The sequence below is a fragment of the Anolis carolinensis genome, chromosome 2 (assembly GCF_035594765.1).
Source record: "Anolis carolinensis isolate JA03-04 chromosome 2, rAnoCar3.1.pri, whole genome shotgun sequence".
In the NCBI taxonomy this organism is placed as follows: Eukaryota; Metazoa; Chordata; class Lepidosauria; order Squamata; family Dactyloidae; genus Anolis; species Anolis carolinensis.
Window position 1 is genome coordinate 264,331,885 of NC_085842.1, and position 20,519 is coordinate 264,352,403.

The 20,519-nt window shown below is 37.8% G+C and overlaps 1 protein-coding gene across 2 annotated transcripts in view; it reads right to left on the minus strand.

The window, feature by feature from the left end:
- tnfaip8 (TNF alpha induced protein 8) overlaps positions 1 to 20,519 on the minus strand; it is a 56,910-nt gene continuing 36,391 nt past the window's right edge. For both annotated transcript variants that reach the window (XM_008114046.3, XM_008114045.3), the window contains exon 2: positions 1 to 3,289. In XM_008114046.3, coding sequence (XP_008112253.1) covers positions 2,724 to 3,289 — 566 coding nt within the window. In that variant the 3' untranslated portion in view covers positions 1 to 2,723. The remainder of the gene's footprint in view (positions 3,290 to 20,519) is intronic.

The window sequence follows — 20,519 nt, forward strand, 5'->3', positions numbered from 1 at the left end:
TATAAAAAACACTTTGGATTTAATTAGGTTGCTCATATTCCATTTTTTGATTTGCTATGCCACAAAAATCATACACCAAATTTGGAGTGCAAATATTCTGTTTACTTATAAAAGCATTAAAAACTGCCAAATTAAATAAACACCAAACATATTGATCAGTATGTAATTATTCTCATTTGTTTGGCAAGGAAAAAACATTACATTTTCAACATAACATACTAGTTTGGGTAGCCTTAATTTCACACAAATACCATTACAAATCGAATTGAAGCTGCTGTAGTTATAAGATGTTTCCCTTCATATTTGTTATACATTTCCCAAAAGTTATATACACACAAGGCTTTGGTTTTAGGGACCATGAGCACAATATCAATAATGTGTTTTGTTCAACACATTGTATTCTATGTCTTCTCTCGAAGAACTTCTGAATTTTGTCAGCTCAGGTCTAAAAATGTTCATATAGATACAAATATAAGATATTCATGTGCATAACTTGTGCAACAATGGGAGTAACAAGTGGCATACGCATCCCCTTGTTGCATCGCTCTATCAAGGGTCCCAGCCTGAAAATACATTCTTCTGCAGAAGACAGTAGAATTGACACCACACACACACTGGAGGATTGGGGTATGTAAGATGGGGACCACAGCTCAGAAGACGTATCACATTACTTTGGAAACTGGTTACTTTGGTAATAAGATACTTTTTACAATAATATGCTGGAATGGTGTTACCTTTACAGCCAGGGCTTTTCAGTGTTTCTGTAATGTCTTACTATGTTTTGACTCAGTGTGAGCAATAGTTGGTGGAAGAGGGAGACTAACATGGATGGTTGTCCTGTGTTGTCCTTTTGGGAAGGGGTGATGCTGTAAGTGATGATCAGATGATCCAAGGAGGAGGGAGTGAAGGATATGAGGAGATAAAGGAGGAAACACATTGAAAACATGCTGCACCAGAATTTTTTAATTGTTCTGTGTTCCTCCATTCTGCCCAAAGAACAGGGAAAGAGAGAGAAAAAGGAAAAAATGAAGAGAGACAGAGATTCAGACAATTAGGATGAGTGCAAAGGGCACTACTTTGCCAGTCTGACTGCTCTAAACGGTGGCACACAGCCCACACTTGAAATAGCAATGTTGGTGGGAGCTATGAGCGAGTTTTTATAGGATGCATAATTTCTTTACACAGTTGAAGTGGGCTCAGGACAGAGACTTAGAGAAAATGTTTGAAGGAGATGGAGAAGTAAGAGGGATTGAATGACTTACTGTAAGGCAGTGGCTCTCAACCAATGGGTCCCCAGGTGTTTTGGCCTACAGCTGTTAGGCTTTCTGGGAGTGGAAGGCCAAAACATCTGGGGATCCACAGGTTGGGAACCACTGATCTAAGGCATATAGGTGGTCAGCTATGCTGTGCTGGTAGGTCTAGTTTGGATGGGAAGTGGGTTCGAGCAGTGTAGATTATTCAGAATTATGATGATCAGAAATGAGAGGAAATAGAGGACAGTTCCTTATATTTTTTTCAGTGGCACAATGGTAACATGTTAGTGGTGAGTAACCCTGTGAGTGATTTTTTTTCAACTGCTGTAAGAAAGAATGGTCTACTGAGTGACTAGGATAATGTAACTAGCTCCTCTTATACAGTAAGATACCAAGCTCTGATAGAAACAGCTTCCTAATGTATTTCTATCAGGAGAAGGTAAAGATGGAGGAAATACATGTATAAAGCTGCTTCCATTGACCATGCACTACTAATGTAGTTTTTATGAATACAGTTATTTAAAAGTAGCAATCTTATAGACTCAAATCCATACTAGCCATCAATAAATCATGCAGATTAACTGTATTACAGATTAACAACAACAACAAACCTGAACACCTAGATGAGATGACTAAGGGCTGGTGCATACAAAACAGCTCCAGTGTGATAGCTTTGGAAGTAAAAGCTATGAGATTAAGAGATCTAGACTGAACGTTTATGGAAGCATTTTATATAAAGAAATCTGTCCAGTATATGAGAAATATATCCTGATAATAAACATAGGATAACAGCTTAAAGAACTACTACTGTAGTATAGCCATGGAAATGTCAGTTGACACAAATGGGAGTATTTTCAGATGAACTTGTTGGTAGCCCTTAGTATTTCACTGGTGATCATACAGCCCTTTGCATTCTCAAATGAGAACCAACCCAAAGAGGGGGGAAATCAGTTTTTGCAGTATAACAATGAGCATGTGACCTAGGCAATTTTGTATAGCATATATGATTTTACATGAATGAAAACAGGTTCTGTTTAATCTTAACTCTTGTTAAATCTTACATCCAGTTATCATGTATGTGCCATAGTCATATTTCTTATGTATAAAAATACAGCATTTTGGTTGATTATAAATATTTGCCTACATGTAGAAATATGCATATGATTACACAATTTCTCTGTTTATTTTACAAAGCCCTACTTCACCTTAACTGTCCAATTTCATGGCTTTATTATTCCATTTGTAAAAAATACTGAATAAGTTGGGAAAAACAGGCAACTCCAAATAATAAGTGAATCTTCTAAAGGAGGATTTTAGAATTTGGTTTGCTTTAAACATCTCCCTTACTAAACAAACATTTGTCCAGTCTTTCTTCATGCCTTCATTCCTTCCTTCAATCAATCAATCAATCAATCAGACCATTTGTAGTCCTCAGCCTAATATGCAATCAGTCACCACCAATACAATTACTTATATATTGCCGTCATCTAACATTTTGTTGACACCATCACAAAGTCTCTGCAGGTGAGTCTTGTAAGATCCAAATGGATTGTACAAAGCAGCCAAGAATTCACAATCTGAGAAGTGATCAAATACGTTGTTCACCCGTCCATGAGATTTTGCTGTTAGGTGACGCTGAATGATTTGATGAAGCAGGTCTCTGCATTCATTCAACAATTTTGACAAAAAATTTCTGTCAAATGTAAAATCCACTTGATGGAAGCTCACCACAGTTTTAGCCAACTGGTGCACCTTCTTCTTGAACTTCTCCATAAGCATGATCTCTTCCTGATTAAACTGATTATTCCTATAGAGGATTGCTAACTTGATAACAGTCTTAATGAGATTTTTAATTATCTTCTCTGCCTCCTTCTTATTTTGAGTGTATTCTTTTGTCACTCTGTAGAGTTCGTCCAACACATCACTACTGGTGTCATCTATCAATGCAGTTGCTATTGATTTTGATGCCATTTTGCCAAGAATTTTCTTCTGGGCCTGAATGGCCAAACCTTTGGAATTGAAGACATCTGTAGCCACTAGAGGGGAAAAAAGAAAATGAATATACATTAATTTAAATGAAGCTAATTGAAAATACCACAAAAGAAAAACATGTATTACGAAGAACAACATTTTAATTTTTGTCTTAGATAATTCCTGCATCAAAACACTGATTAGTTGTGTCATGTAGTCTTTAATGTCTGTTTAGTGACAATGAAATACTTTGGAGAGTATATTTGTATACAGTAGAGTCTCACTTATCCAAGCTAAATGGTCCAGCAGAAACTTGGATAAGCGAATATCTTGGATAATAAGGAGAGATTAAGAAAAAGCCTATTAAACATCAAAATAGGTTATGATTTTACAAATGAAGACCAAAACATCATGTTATACAACAAATTGGACAGAAAAAGTAGTTCAGTACGCAGTAATGTTATGTTGTAATTACTGTATTTACGAATTTAGCACAAAAATATCACGATATATTGAAAACATTGACTACAAAAATGGCTTGGATAATCCAGAGGCTTGGATAAGCGAGGCTTGGATAAATGAGAGTCTACTGTATTAGAATTACTACTGTTTTAGAAAAAGATACACACAAGTCTATTACTTTCCCCCCCCCCCCCAAAAGCAAGAGTAATAATTATTGGACAAATCAGCTTTTTTTTCTTGTGGACAAAAAGTAAATGTTCATATAATCTGATTACCAAAAAGAAAAATAAATATCTGGTGCATTTGATAGTTAGGCCTCCAATAAGAACACATTGAATTTTTCTAGAGTAAACATAGCAGAGATGGGGTTCCTCCAGTCCATAAAAGGCCCTTGCCCTCCCCTCCACAAAAGCAAAAAAAGTATTTCCTGGGTCCTACGCCTTGGCCCTTTCTTCAGTAGTCTTCAGACATCTGTAATAGAAATCACAGATAAGCAGCACAGATTTCCCTTCATAATCCATCCAGGACGGCATATAAAAGGAATCAACTGGTATAATTAAATTAAAAATTAAAGTGTCTTGGTGTCTAGTCTGGCCGTGAAACATTGAGTCTCACAAGCATAAGTCAGAACCAGTAAGCTTCCCCTGATGTTGTTGTTTGCTGTTATTATATATATGGTACTTGTATCTCAGCTTTCTCCCAAAACTGCGACCTAAGTAGGCTTACAATTAAAAAACATCACAGCTGAAAACATATCAAAAAGGGGAACTTTTGAGAAATACAGTGTTGTACTCTTCTGGGTCATATTTTATATTTCTATTCTTGTATTCACACACCAGTTCCTGATCCTCCAGTATCAATTGCTATGATGGACTGAGACTAGAAAAGTAGATGTGGACTTCCACCAGATACGGCAGAAAGTTAATGCAGCTTTCCCCTCTACCCTAGACCTTCTCTTTCTTAATAGCTAAAATGGCAGTGGTTATGTCATTAGGCTATAATGCAATTCAACATATCTGGAGGGTACTAGCTGGTGGAGATCCCAGGTAGTACCTATGATAACTTTCATGCTGTTGCATAAGCAATTTGTATTGGATGGTGTAGTGCTCCTGAAAAGCTGCCATCTTAGCAGTAGATTGATTTATCCTCTGACTTTGCTTGAATTTATATACAAACGTAAACTGATGACCATAATCACATATTATAGCAATGAATTCCATAAATGTAAGTATACCTGATCTGAAGAAACATTTAATCTATTTCAAATGTACCACCAAACAATGTGAGTGTCTTAAAGTTTTTAAAGTGAGACAGAATAGGAAGAGATAGCTCTTTTCCCCATTTTCCCCAATCTTTATAAGCCTTCAATCTGTCCCACGTTAGCTGTTTTACTAAAATAAGTCATTTTTTTTTTTGCTTTTCAAATACAAAGTTTCTCCAAATACTTCATCATTTCACTTGCTCTGTGATTTGTTTTCTTCAGCACCTTTTCCAATTCAGCTTTAAAACAGATATGGGACAATGTCATGGGATACTTAGTTCAGGATCGCTTCTTATATATACTTTTGAGACAGCACAGTTTACACAAAGAAATTTCACAGGGAAATCTGTACAAAAATTACTCAAAATATAATTTATGGTACAAAGTTCTATCTATCTGAATGTTACATTCTATTATTGATAGACATTGCTCCCACCTGAAAGTGAGGAATACCACACCTACCTACAGAATCAGACTGAAGATACACACACACACACACACATATATATTCACACACATACACACACACACACACAACACATTCTTTGGATGTTGCAATAGTTACTGCACGCATACTTATGTACAGTATAAGTGTATAGATTCCATCAAAAGGCACCACAAAAAGCCTGAGTCATCTTATGCACAAGTCAATCTACATCCTTGTCACTAAATTGAGTGGCAAAAGGTGAGACCGTAGTCCATCACAGAAGAACACATAAGAAGTCCAGACCCCACTACTCTTTCCACTACAGCACCACTTCTAGCCTTTTTGAATGTGAGTGGAATGTTATGGCAGCAATTAGGAGTGCCTGATTCCCTCTCTGCAGAATGAACGACTTATCCGTAAGTCGAATCGAAATCCTTCATTCTGCCCTCCAAACCTCGACTTATACATGAGATTGACTTATATGTGAATATATATGGTAAGTGGAATATTCCTTTGTCATTAAAAACCCTATCTAACAACATGAATCAACACAAACCTTTATCTGTATATTCATACAAAACAATGTATGTTAAGAAACGGGTAATGAACCATAAGACTACATTCTTTGTTCAGAAATACTATCTGGAAAATTTCTGTGCATAAAATACTGGGACTTGGAATATGTCCAAAACTGCCAAATAGAGTACGCAGAAAAGACGCTGTCATTGTTTCCAGTTTATTCTAACTGTCATGTCTTTTAATAACCAGATTTTAACCAATGCAGTAACTCATATGGCAGAGAACTACTATGATCTATTTTAAGTGTAGCAGCTGGGATCACATGATGGACATGTGTGTTTGACTACACACATGGCCTACATAGAAGGCTTTTTCTGTGTCTACAATTCAGTATTACTATCACAAGGTTCTTAAAATGTGCCCTACAGTAAAGTGACCTTCTGCTTTGTTACTTAACCCAGAAAATGCATTTTTAAGGAACGGCTACAGAGACGCAAAATAGTTTTTAGCACCAGAAGGTGCTTCAAAATATCTTATGACCTTATCTACAGTTTTTTGGTCTATCATTGTATAAAACAATCAACATGACATAAATGTGCATCTCTTTTGTAGAATTTTAGAATAAAAGTTTGATGGTTATGAATTACTTTGTGGCATAGGCAAATAACTGCTTAGGGGAATTTTCTCGTATTCTTATTAGGCACATTTCAAGACTGAGTTTAGTGAAACTGCTAGTGTATTACAGTTAACTTTTCTATTTTTTGCATTTTGAAATACCAGTTTCACTTTCCTGAAGAAAACACTAAGAGGAAATTCCAATGTTGAAGAAAGCAATGAATGGTAATAGCAGAACAAATGCAAAAGTTAAATAGCTCCAAGAAGAAAATAAGACAAATAAGCCAACTTTCACAAAGTAGGTAGGAACTAGCCCTTAAAATAGTCTGAGACAAATCAGTCTTTTATTATTTGTTGTTTCAAATGTTAGTACATTTGATCTATGTTTTTATTTTATTTCAGTCTGAACTAATTGGCTTTTATAGAGAACAAGGGGAAAAATTAATTTGACTGATGGGCAATTATCTATCAATGATAGAATTATATGTAACCCGATTATTACTTCAAACAAAATGTTTTACTTACATGTAAATGGTAGTAATATGTTTGGGTCTGATTATTTATTTATTTGATGTATATCCCATATTTTTCCCACACAGGACATTTTGATTACAACATTTCTTTTCTTTGCACATCTCCATTGCACATCCAGGCCATACACAACCTTAAGGTTTCATGCACTCTCCAAGTTTGTTTTACGTCTCTGTCCAAAAAAAAAGTGAATTCTGTGTTCTGGTAAAATCCAGGAGTGGCAATCCACCTACCTTTGATCAGGAGTAGGTTAAGTGAGACAATAGCACACTACAAATGAAAAAGGGGAGGAAGAAGACAGACATAAGCTCTGCCCGACTTACCGGGCGGAGAGGTTGTGGGGTTGGGCGTCCTCCCAGCCAACATGGTGGCAGAGGGGGCTTCTTCTTCCCTGAAACCCCCTTGGCGGTGGGAAAGGTTCCTGTCAGATGGGCGGCTGGGCCAATGGGAGGCGGGCCTTGCTTGCCCCCTAACTGGCTGAGCCGGCTGCCCGCGGGAAGCCCTGGCAACCTTAAAAGGCTGTGAGAGGGCCGCGCTGGCCAGCACGCCTTCTCTGTATCCCAGCCCTCCCACCCTTTAATATGTTGTTAAGGTTTATGGTTTCTGTTGAGTTTTGTTCCTTTGTCACAACTTTATGGCATGTGGCATGGGCCCTGGATCTGGCTTGTGTATCCCCCCCCCCCATTGGAGAGGTGGGATGGCCCAGTGTTCTCCAGGGGTGCAACAGAGATGGGATCCTGGAATTGTGCTGATTGGCAACAGCAGCACTCCCTGGAGTGGTTATTAGGTATCGGACAGCAGCAGGCTGCCCGATCTCCGGATCCAGGGCCCATGCAGGGCTGCCAACCCTGTGTTTCTTCTGTAAGCAATAAACAAGCTGTGGCCATTTGTTATCCCAACCCAGTGTGTGTCTTTTCATTGGGTTTGTTGGTGGGAGGGTCTAGTCACGCATGCCCAGACAAAGGAAATATAAAGGAGGAGAATAATTATATGAGATAGAGACAAAGATGGGGGGGGGGGGTGACAAAAATCAGAAGTGAAATGGGCAAACACACAGGTGAAAATGAAATAGTTAACTACCACAACAGAAAGAAAGAAAGAAAAAAGTCATGGCCAAACATATTGGAATCTCCTCTCCCAGCTGTTTGCCATAAAAGTAGAATGATCCTAAACAGATGCAGGCTGTTTATTTTACACTGAATTTGAGATTAAAGAAACCAGCCTACATAACTTGCCATCTCAGGATTTTCTAAGAACCCTTAAATATGAGATAATATGCTTTTGTAAAAAGAGGCTTGCGTTTTTCATAACACTTCTTGATTTCAAGAGTGCAATGGAACAACTTGAACATAATAATTTACACATAATCACGTGGAAACAAAATGTAAAAGAACCCCGACTATTATATTCACATTATGCAAGATGGCATTTATTTAAGTCACTCAGTGTTGACAATATATGCATGCCAACTGAATTATCCTCAGAGTGACCATTCTCCTTCTACTGTTTGCTTTGGCATTTTTACAATCCAATTAAACAAGAAACTACACTCTTATATATTTCAGCTCCTTTTTATTGCACTGAAGCAGAGCAGCAGCCAACCCACAACTCAGTTGTAAGTATTTTCAGAACCATAATAACCCAAGTTGATCAAAGTATATGACTGTGAAGGATGCACAAAACATGCATATGGTGTGGATACCTTTGATACTGTAACCAGGGTTTGACTCTGCATTAACTTAATTCCTATTTAACAGTTCACTTTAATGTAGAAGCTGTGACGGCAAAGACCTTTTTAACTGAGCAGGTTTTTGGTTCTTAGATGGTGTTGCAGATGGATGTTTTCAATGTGGGGGGCTGTGCTTTAATCTTTTAGACTTTGTGTCTTTTAACTCATAGAATCATAGAATAGTAGAGTTGGAAGAGACCTCATGGGCCATCCAGTCCAACCCCCTGCCAAGAAGCAGGAAATCACATTCATAGCACCCCCGACAGATGGCCATCCAGCCTCTGTTTAAAAGCCTCCAAAGAAGGAGCCTCCACCACAGTCCGGGGGAGAGAGTTCCACTGCCGAACAGCCCTCACTGTGAGGAAGTTCTTCCTGATGTTCAGGTGGAATCTCCTTTCCTGTAGTTTGAAGCCATTGTTCCGTGTCCTAGTCTGCAGGGCAGCAGAAAACAAGCTTGCTCCCTCCTCCCTATGACTTCCCCTCACATATTTGTACATGGCTATCATGTCTCCTCTCAGCCTTCTCTTCTGCAGGCTAAACATGCCCAGTTCTTTAAGCCTCTCCTCATAGGGCTTGTTCTCCAGACCTTTGATCATTTTAGTTGCCCTCCTCTGGACGCTTTCCAGCTCGTCAACATCTCCCTTCAACTGTGGTGCCCAAAATTGGACACAGTATTCCAGGTGTGGTCTGACCAAGGCAGAATAGAGGGGGAGCATGACTTCCTTGGATCTAGACGCTGAGTTTTATGTCTTTTAACTGAATTGTTTTTTAAACTTTTGCAAAATAAGATTTAAGCTGAACTTTAAAAAAATTGTGGGTTTGGGTTCTGTACCAGAATAAAGGTGGAATAGTACACAAACTCTCGTCTCATTGCTTGGGGGTTATCACCTGCCTCAGGCAAATAGAGGTTGAGAAACTTAAGGGAAGGTTTTTTGAAATGTCCTTTTACACAACTGACTCATTTAAAGGGAATTACACAACTGAGTGTGAGTTATTTGTTCTTAGGCATTCATATTCTGCAGAAGCAGCTGTGGATTCTTCCAGACTATACCCTCCTTCCCCAGTTTTTTAGGATCTACTGTTGGGTTTTTTTTTTCCTAACTGTTCAGTTCTTACTGGGCTGTTATTATTTTTCCTCATTACAATTTTAAGGGAAGTAGTGATGTAATGGAGGATGACTCTAGGGATCAGGGTTCAATTCCCTGCTTGGCAATGGAAACCCTTGGGCGAATTAGCCCTTTCAGCACCAGAAAACCCTGTAATAGGATCAACACAGTGTTGCTGTAAGTTGGGAACAACTTGAAGGCCCACAACAAGTCTGTCTATATACTCTAAGGCAGTGGTTCTCAACCTGTGGGTCCCCAGCTGTTTTGGCCTACAACTCCCAGAAAATCTAGCCAGTTTATCAGCTGTTGGGATTTCTGGGAGTTGAAGGCCAAAACATCTGTTGACCCGCAGGTTGAGAACCACTGCTCTAAGGCAACAGATTCCATCTCATCTTGAAAGCTAAGAAGAATCTTCTTAGCTAAGAAGTACTTGGATAGGAGATCACCAATGAATATCAGGTGCTGTGGTCTATTATTTCTGAAGAAGGAAATGGCAAACTACCTCTGAGTTTTTCTTGCTTAGAAAAACTAATGAAATTCATGAGGTCAACCCAATTCAACAGGTGACCCGAAGGCACAAACACTCACACAAAAGAAGGAACTGGTAAAACCACCCCAGAGTTTTTCTTGCTTAAGAAAACCTTATAAAATTCATGTGCTGGCTGCAAGCCAACAGATGACTTGAATGTGAACACATACATGCTTTAAAGCCAAATTTCATTGTTACATGACCTAATTTCCCCTTACCGTCTTGAGGTTCACTCAAATGATTCTGCAATGGCAGCGTTATTGGTGCAAACAACTCCAACATAAGAAAGCTCTACTAGTTATTTGTGATTATATTGCCAATCTAATGATTGGGGGAGTATTTGGAGCAGTGGTATTAAGACATTCTCCGTGTAATAGACACATCAGTGATTTTTTACAATTCATAATTGTAGTAGGTAATAGTGAGATATGAGAGTAAGTCTTTTTATTCGCGGACTTGAAATGATATGCTCTCTTGACTTGTAACTAAAATAGAACATGCAAGGATTCTTAAGCACCTAGACCTAGGCTTTGATATATTTTAAGGAAATCAATGTAGCACAAGAAAGTATGGTATGTTGATTCATGGTTCATTCCATCTTTATGAAGGAACATAGCACATTATTCTAAACAGTGGTGTAACTGATTTCCTTCCTGTTTGCCTTTTGCGGCAAGTCCATTTTTCAGTTAGTGCTATTGTGGCTGTGCTAGCATGCACACAAAACAATATTAAGCTTGCAAAATGCTACATGCTTTCCTTCTCTTGCGAGAACAAATGTAAAAACAAGTAGGGGAAATTCTGGAAATAAACAGTAAAAATTAAAATTTGCTAAAAGAGCAGTAAATAGTAATGACCCTACCAGCCCCATTGCCACTGAACAGGATACTTAGGAGTTTCCAGCTTCTTAAAGCAGGGGAATATTTTTCCAAATTACAATTGAACGTACGCCTGAAAAGGTTTACCTTTAATGGGGTAAATCATTTCCCCCACTTATTACTTTATATTCTGCCTTTTCTCCAAGAAATTTAAGTGAGTGTTCCATTCTTAAGGGTTTTAAAAATTAATTTTATTTTCACAAGAACTCTATGTAAGGTTAGGCAAAAAGATATTGATTGGTACAAGGTATTCCAAAGAATATTGGTAGAGATGTGATCTGGGTTTCTACAGTCATAGCACAATGCTCTAACCACAAACTAGTGCCCTCCTCGTGTACTATCAGTTCTAAACAAGAAGAAGACTCATCTCACTACTACCCATGTGCTGGATATTATTTAAGATTATAGGCAAAGAGTCAAGAACAGTAGCTCTTGTAGAGAATCAGTAGTCATTCTCTAAGAATAGACAATACTGTTGCCATTTTCATATCTGGAGTAACTGAACAAGTTCAGTCACTCGGGATGGAGACGTATCAAAAGCAGTCACTAGAGTAGTCTATCAAGGAGAATCAATGGAGCAAAAAATGTCAGCAGACAGCCCCCTTTGCAGGTGAGTATTTTAGCAAATTACATCTTCACTGCAGCCTAACAGTTTTCTTAAATCTCTTTTTCAGCATATAGAATGTCCTAGTTTGCATGCAGCCACGCTACACACAGGAAATGCAAACAAGGCCTTTTTCTTAATTCTAGGCAGACAAATCTAAAAGTTGAAACCATTGTACACAAAAATCATAATTCAACACAATTTTGACTTAAGTCAATTGTAGTGTTTTTTATGAAGTGATGAACTGATGGTTCAAAGTCACCCCAGTTTCAATGGGAACCATTTCCTTGGATCAAATGGTGCCTGAGACTGGTATCCAGCTGAGATTGGTTGTAGTCATTACAGATGAAGGCCAGAAGAAGGTAACAATTGTGGACATACTGATCACTTTGAGAACAGGAAATCAGTCAGACAATATAAAAATCAGAGAAATACTCCTCTGGTAGATGTACTGAGTCAGAAGGAGTATGAAATCTCCATCCATGCATTACTTGTTGGAGTCATTGGTGGCTAGGATCCAGTAAATGAGCCCATGCAGTGGTTCCCAATCTTTGGGCCTGCAGGTGTTTTTGGACTTCAGCTCCCATGGGTCCTAACAGCTGGCAAGCTGGCTGGGATTTCTGGAAGTTGAAATCCAAAACACCTGGAGGCCTAAAGGTTGGGAATTACTGCTGTAGAGTGATAAGATGCTACACCAAACCTTTGTCAAGGGTAGTAGTATAAGATACCATTACATGGTCCCATTATATTCCATAATCTGGGTCATTACTAGTATGAAGAAACAGTTCTAATATTTTAGAGAGGACATCATGATGCATTGGAAAAAAAATTAAAAAATTATTTGTATATTATATATTATATGCAACTGTCTAGATACATAAGTGATCACTTATGGTATTTGTGATCTAAAAGTAAAAAAAATACTTTTGGTGTCAATTAGTATGCTCTGTTTTGCTTTCAGATATAATTTAAGATTCTAATTTGAGGAATGTAATTAACTTTATATATACTATTTGTATACTATTATTTTATTGCCAATTGCTTTCTTTGAATCTGACATTGTTTCTATGTTTGTTTGTAGAGATTCTCTAATAAAAGGATCAATCTTTTCTACGTACCCATGGACAATCAATGGTTTCATTCAAACTTTCCACTGGGGTGCTATTTATCCGTTCATATCCACACAAAAATTTCCCATGTGCAATTTTGTATGGGAAAGTAACATATGACATGGCTGATTCTTTATTTCCTCGTGTTCTCCCTCTGGCAAAAGAGAAAATACAATCAAAGCCAGAATGAACTTCTAGTTCTTATATTATGTCCCCATGTGGATGCTGCAACAGAAAGGCTTTTAGAGGCATATTTAAAAACTGAGCCAGGATTACATGTTCTATTTTAAAGCAGAAACAACTGGTGTTGAACTTCTCATTGACAGCATGCAGTCTTTATTATTACACTATCATCATTTCCAGTTTATTTAAAATTAAGGTCCGTTCTCAGTGTCTTTATGGCTGCACTTTGATTCAGCCCAATGAAAAATGCAACTCTTCTTCTCTCTATCAATGTTATATAGGCAAATGTGTGTCTTTCCTCCACTAATAAATTATACAGAGGCCAACAAGCAGGACCTATTCTATGGAAGTCTAGCCAACCTCCTGTTCTGTTTGTTCTATACTCACATTCTGTCACACACTCTGCTAAATTAAGCAAGATCTTCAAATGGGAAGAACAGAAACCCAATCAATAGACACTGAAGGCACAGCTGAACTGTTCCCAATTGCAAAGTTCAATACAAACAATATTTATTTTCTTATGTATTGAATGTGTAAATAAGAACAGAGGTTTTATGGCTCTGTAGTTTTCAGACCAAAACATACTGTAAATTATAAGGATGAGAATCATACAGCCCTCCCAGTGTTGTGGAAAATATGTTCTACCAGTCTTATCCAGTGATGAACAATGCTGAGTGCTGCAGTTCAACAACACTTGGAGGGCCACATAGTTCCCACCCCTATTCTAAGGAGAACTCTCTTAAATACTCTTCACACATAAAAACGTCCTTATTAGTTCCTATAGGGTTAAAGAGAAGACAGTTTCCAAACACATGTCTCATTTCCACATTCCACTTTCATTATCTGCACAATTGTAGAAACAGACATTTAACCAAAACCCATGTTAATTATATCTTAGCAATGTCTTCACTAGTGGAATGCAAAAACAAATCAGATGAAATTAATTATGGGGGTTGATCAAAGACAATAATTCCCATCAGGATACTTTTTCCAGCCTTCATGAACCCTTTTGCAAAGGTCCAACCATATATATTTGATTTTTTTTCTTGTTTGAACTGGTTTTAAACCCCATTTCCCAAGAGGAGGAAGGCAAAGGAGGAATACATAACTGTGGCACCCATCCTCATAAACCGCTGAATGAGTGTTTTAGCTGGTCTAAAGTGCTGTAGCCAGACTGGGAGGAGCATGAGACTCCCTTACTAAAACAGCTTCACTAAAATCTCCTGGGTATAATTAACTATGTTAGCAAATAGTATATAAAACTATATATAAGTTGGATCCAAACTATCAGAAGGACTATGTTGTCCCATATAATCTCTCAAAGTTAGAGGTCCTTAAGAGAGATAGTCTTATTGGTCCCATTACCTTAAAAGGCAACCCCTGTATGGATACAGAGATAAAGATGTTTGAGTGGGAGTTCCTAGGATTCAGAACTGCTATTCCAAAAGATGCTATGTTGTCTATCACTAAAAGGCAGATAAAATATTTTTATCCAGCTTGATTGAGTGTAAATTGATGTTTTATATGTTGCATGTGTTTTATTTTATAGTATTTTATTTTGTGTCCACTTTTATGTTATTTTTAGATACCTTGTGCCAACTGTAAGTCCCTTCGAAGAGATGGTGGCGGGATATAATAAAGTTGTTGCTATTATTATTATTATTATTATTATTATTATTATTATTATTATTATTATTACAACATTATTACTATCCAGGCAGGAAACTGACTAATTACTGAGAAAGGAACTTTTAATGGCAAGGTAGTATCTTATCTGTTCTGCTGGGCTTTCAATTGTTTTTAAATTAATTGTGTTTTAATGCTGAAATTTCTTAGTGTTGTAATATAGGCAGTCCCTGAGTTACAAACATCCAATTTACATATGTCTCCTAGTTACAAATGGGGGTGAGTGAAATCTATCCTTAGGAAGGGAAATTCACTCCTGGAAGAGTTATTGTGGGGAAAAGGTGATTCCATTGAGGCTTTATCACCAATCCTTTTTTCCATGACAATGCAACATTTTCAAAATCCAATTGTCGCAGGAACAGAAAGTGAGGTGATATCTTTTGAATAGGGGCACAGACATCAAAACAAACATTACAGCTGTATTAACACTTCCTATGTTATTTAACACTTTGTAAAAACTGGCTGTAGTCACACTTAAAAATGTACCTGTTCCAACTTACATTCAAATTCAACTTAAGAACAAACCTACAGAACCTATCTTGTTCGTAATCTCTGTATTTTTGTGTTTTTATTTGTTTATCTTTTAGTTAACCTTGTTGGGGCTCATTTTGACTCTCTTAAGGGATACAGGTATGGTGTAAATCAGGGGTGGGCAAAATGTGGGTCGTGAGGTCATTTTTGTGCCCTTTCCCAGGGGATCAAATATTTTCCCCAAAATTCCACCAAATGATCTCTAGGGAGTATGGGTGGCATTCCCACTCCTTTTTGAGTCTTCCTGAATACTACAGGGTTAAAAAGAAAATTTTGCAAAACATTTCAAAGGAACTTTTTTTGCCTCAGAATGTCTCCAAATGTCCTCTATGGACTAAGAATGCTGGTGGAAGGCAAAGAAGCAAACGTTCCTCCATGTCACCTAAAGGGTGTTTTGCTGTGTTGTACTAGGTATGATGAGGTCTGAACCTCCACCCCAAGGATCTCTGGGGGAAGTCCTCTATTTATTTATTTATTTAAATTATTTATACCCCGCCCTTCTCACCCGAGGGGATTCAGGGCGGCTTACAAGTGGCAATTGATGCCGTTACACTGATATACAATAAACTAACATGATTAAAACAGTTAAAACAATCATAAAATAGTCATAAAATAGTCATAAAATACAATATACAAAGTTTAAAACAATGCAAAGTGCTTATGCCATTCATCCACCAGACGTTATACAAGAGCCGTAATTCAGACCGAGTCGAAGCCAACCCTACTCTTCCACAGTTGTCCAACTTTGATATAAATCACACATATATCTCTAAAACCTCAACTGAGTATAGAAATGAGCCTAGGCAAGCTTTGACTCACGTGCTTCCCTATCTCTCCTCCTCCTGGGGCACTGCTCCGAGATCAGAAGCAGTTACTTCCTTTTTAGATTTACTTGATTTCAACATCTTACCAAGACTGAACTGTTAACCTTAAGTTACTGAAGGAAACTAGCGTCATACATCAAGGCTTAAAACTGAGTTCTTTCAGTGAACCAGAGTATGAAATAAAACATAGTTAAAAACTGTTGGCGGCCAAAAATGCAAACCCCGTAACTGTGACAGAAGAGGGTAGATAACACAAAATGAGCTTATGTACCTTAATGATAAAAAACATAAAACCCCCATGGAAATTTTGTTATATCTTAAGCTTTATAAAAGATCCTGTTTGAACATACTCTGTGGACCAATGTATCACAGTTGAGTTATTTCCTTTTAATCTTGAATGACACTCTATATCTGTACATATAATGAATTTGTGCTGTATAATTTTAGCAAGACATCTGTGACTAAATAGATTATTTGCACTTGAAAGCATTATTTCTTGAATGTCTTATAAAATCTATAAGCATGAAGATATTAATTTTCTGATATTTAAAAAATTGCACTGTGTGAACTACTTCATAAAAACACTCTCCATCCATTTGCCACTGGCCCGGCCCATGCCCGATATATACACATTACAGTAGAGTCTCACTTATCCAACATAAACGGGCCGGCAGAACGTTGGATAAGCGAATATGTTGGATAATAAGGAGGGATTAAGGAAAAACCTATTAAACATCAAATTAGGTTATGATTTTACAAATTAAGCACCAAAACATCATATTATACAACAAATTTGACAGAAAAAGTAGTTCAATATGCAGTAATGTTAAGTTGTAATTACTGTATTTACGAATTTAGCATCAAAATATCATGATGTATTGAAAACATTGACTACAAAAATGCGTTGGATAATCCAGAACGTTGGATAAGCGAGTGTTGGATAAGTGAGACTCTACTGTATAGATAATAAATGTGCTTCAAAAAGTGATGTGGATGCCATCTGATAAAGAAGCTCCTCTTGGTTTTAGGAATTCACTATTTGGGCAACCCGCCTGCTTCAAAAAGGGCTCCGCAGCTGAAAAAGTTTGAGAACTCCTGGATTAAGGAAAGTAAACCAGGGTTGGATAAGGGGATGACCTTTCATATCTTTTTTGGACTTCAGTTATTGTTGTTTAGTAGGTCTGATGTCAGATTCCCACCCCTGAAAGAGTTATTGAAGTATCATTGAAACTCATAAAATGTTAGAAAAGCCCTCTTAGGATCTGGATCAGATAAAATCTGTCTATAGCAGTGATTCCCAAAGTGGGCGCTACCACCCCCTGGTGGGCGCTGCAGCGATCCGGGGGGCGATAATGGCCACAGGTGCATTTGGGGGCAATGAATCACTGTATTACCTTTCTATTCTGAGTTCAAAAAATAGTTTCATAATTTCAAACTTCAATGTTTCTAATTTACACCTTTCTTTACTATATTTTATGAAAAATGTAGAAACATTAATAAATATATCTTTCTGTTTAAATGCTATTAAAATTTATTTCCAGGCGGCGCTGAGTAATATTTTTTTCTGGAAAGGGGGTGGTAGGCCAAATAAGTTTGAGAACCACTGGTCTAGAGCAATATAATATTTACCACAATGCTTTTAACTCCTGCAAAAATATAACCTGGATTCTGTTCTCATTGTGCATCTAAAATTTTGGGATATGCTAAAGAAATAGTACTAAAGTAAAAAGTTTACTTAGTAAGTTCTTTTTAAGTATGACTCTCTTTTTTCTGAGAATTAGGTCCCAATTAAAGAATCTTACTGCAAGATTAATGGGCAGAAAATTGCATTTTAAAGATCTATAACACAGCATCTTAAACAGTGGGTCCCGATCTCAAATGTGGTCCACTTAGCTCAGTGGTTCTCAACCTGTGGGTCCCCAGATGTTTTAGCCTTCAACTCCCAGATATTCTAACAGCTGGTAAACTGGCTGGGATTTCTGGGAGTTGTAGGCCAAAACACCTGGTTGAGGACCACTGACTTAACTGAATGCTGGGGTCCTGAAAAAACTGTCAATAGTAACATTTCCTGAATGTTACGTAGTGATTATTTTAGGCATTTACACAAATCTATTGTGAAGTGTTTACATTGGACACTGGACTTCATAAAAAGGAAAATCAAACTGTTCAGCAAGCCTTGCAAATGTTGATTTGTTATTAGTAAGTGTTTGAATTTTATAGTTATTTTATATACCTATATACCTATAAACATCTCTCAAGAGGAAGAGGGTCCCAAGTGGAAAAGTTTAAGAAGCCTTAGTCTAGATGATAGGTAAGTCCAGTTGTGTCCGACTCTGGGGGTTGGTGCTCATCTCCATTTATAAGCCGAAGAGCCGACGTTGTCCGTAGACGCCTCCAAGGTCATGTGATTGGCATGACTGCACGGAGTGCCGTTACCTTTCCACCGGAGCGGTACCTATTGATCTACTCACATTTGCATGTTTTCGAACTGCTAGGTTGGCAGAAGCTGGGGCTAACAGTGGGTGCTCACTCCACTCCCCGGATTTGAACCTGCAACCTTTTGGTCTGCAAGTTCAGCAGCTGAGTACTTTAACACACTGTGCCACCGGGGGGCCCTAATCTAGATTATAATTTACCTAAATCCAACAATATGCTGATATTGCAGCACCAAAGCAACAGGTATTCCTTCTTCTCTCCTCTCCACTGCAATCCTTGGATCCTCCAGAAACTTTGCCAGCTTTCCAGAGCAGCTGGAATGGACCATGCAAAAGGCTCACCCCCAAAACAGGAGCCCTGGTGGAGTAGTGGGTTAAAGCCTTGTGACTTGAAGGTTGGGCTGCTGATCTGCAAGCTGCCAGGTTCGAATCCCACCCGGAAAGCGCGCAGATGAGCTCCCTCTATCAGCTCCAGCTCCATACGGGGACATGAGAGAAGCATCCCACAATGATGGTAAAAACATCAAAACATCTGGGCATCCCCTGGGCAACGTCCTTGCAGACGGCCAATTCTCTCACTCCAGAAGCAACTTGCAGTTTCTCAAGTCGCTCCTGACACGGAAAAAAAAACCCCAAAATATTCATCCTGTAACCACAACACCCTTCCCAATCAGATGCCATTTCTGCTAAAATTTCTATGCACACATGAGGTTTTTCCAAACCAAAAATACATACAGATTGAAGAAAAAATAAGGGACTGCATCTCTGGACCCCTCCAATAAGTATTGGGTCATCTCGGATTATAAATCTCTAGACCCAGGAAAGCCTCCTATATCAAATTACTTCTACCGTGTTTCCCCAAAAATAAGACAGTGTGTTATATTAATTTTTGATCCCAAAGATGCTCTAGGTCTTATTTTCAGGGGATGTCTTATTTTTCCATGAAGAAGAATTCACATTTATTATTGAACAAAAAAATGAACATTTATTATATATTGTACAGTAGTTGTCATCATAAACCAGCATAACCAGACAAACTGTGAATCCTATCAAGAATTTCTTGTTACTACCAATATTTCCATGTACAACACTTTATGGTACCGATCCTGCATGCTCTTGTGTTCTGTTTGGCGGGCATGCTTTCAAACAAAAACTTTACTAGGTCTTACTTTCGGGGGAGGCCTTATATTTAGCAATTCAGCAAAACCTGTACTAGGTCTTATTTTCTGGGGATGTCTTATTTTAGGGGAAACAGGGTATATGTATGCAGAAAGCTGCCAAATGTGTCAATCCAATCCAATATTCCCTATTGTTTCCTCCCTCAATATGAATTATTACTTTGAACTGACAAAGGTGGCACTGCCCTTAAAGCTTTGGGCCAAAGGGATGTTGAAGCCTTTTGATAAAGAAACGCCTTCTTGTTTTAGGAATTTATTATTTGGGTGGCCAGCCGCTTTTCTTCTATCAACACGCATCATTACATCTTGGCACACTTGGTCAAAAATGATTAGTATGTTACATGCTTCTCTCCATGCTATGAAGATTTTCCAAATAAAGCTTAAATAAGGAACTGGGAATAAGGAACCAGCTTTAGACTTGAGAGATTCTGTACTTTCTGTGTGTTCCTCACTTACCAACATGTCAGTTACGAAAAAGCTAAAGAAAAACATGAGGCTACAAGCCTAATGAATTCAAACTAACAAAAAGGTATATTGTAATAAAGCCCCTTGTAAAGTTGGTTAAGTGATTTACATTATAATTATAATTCTGAATATGAATTCTGAGAAGAATTACAAGAATGCACAAGACTGCAATCTCAGTTTAGTAAATCCATCCCTTCTACTCTATCTTTCTCAAAGCCAGTAAAGT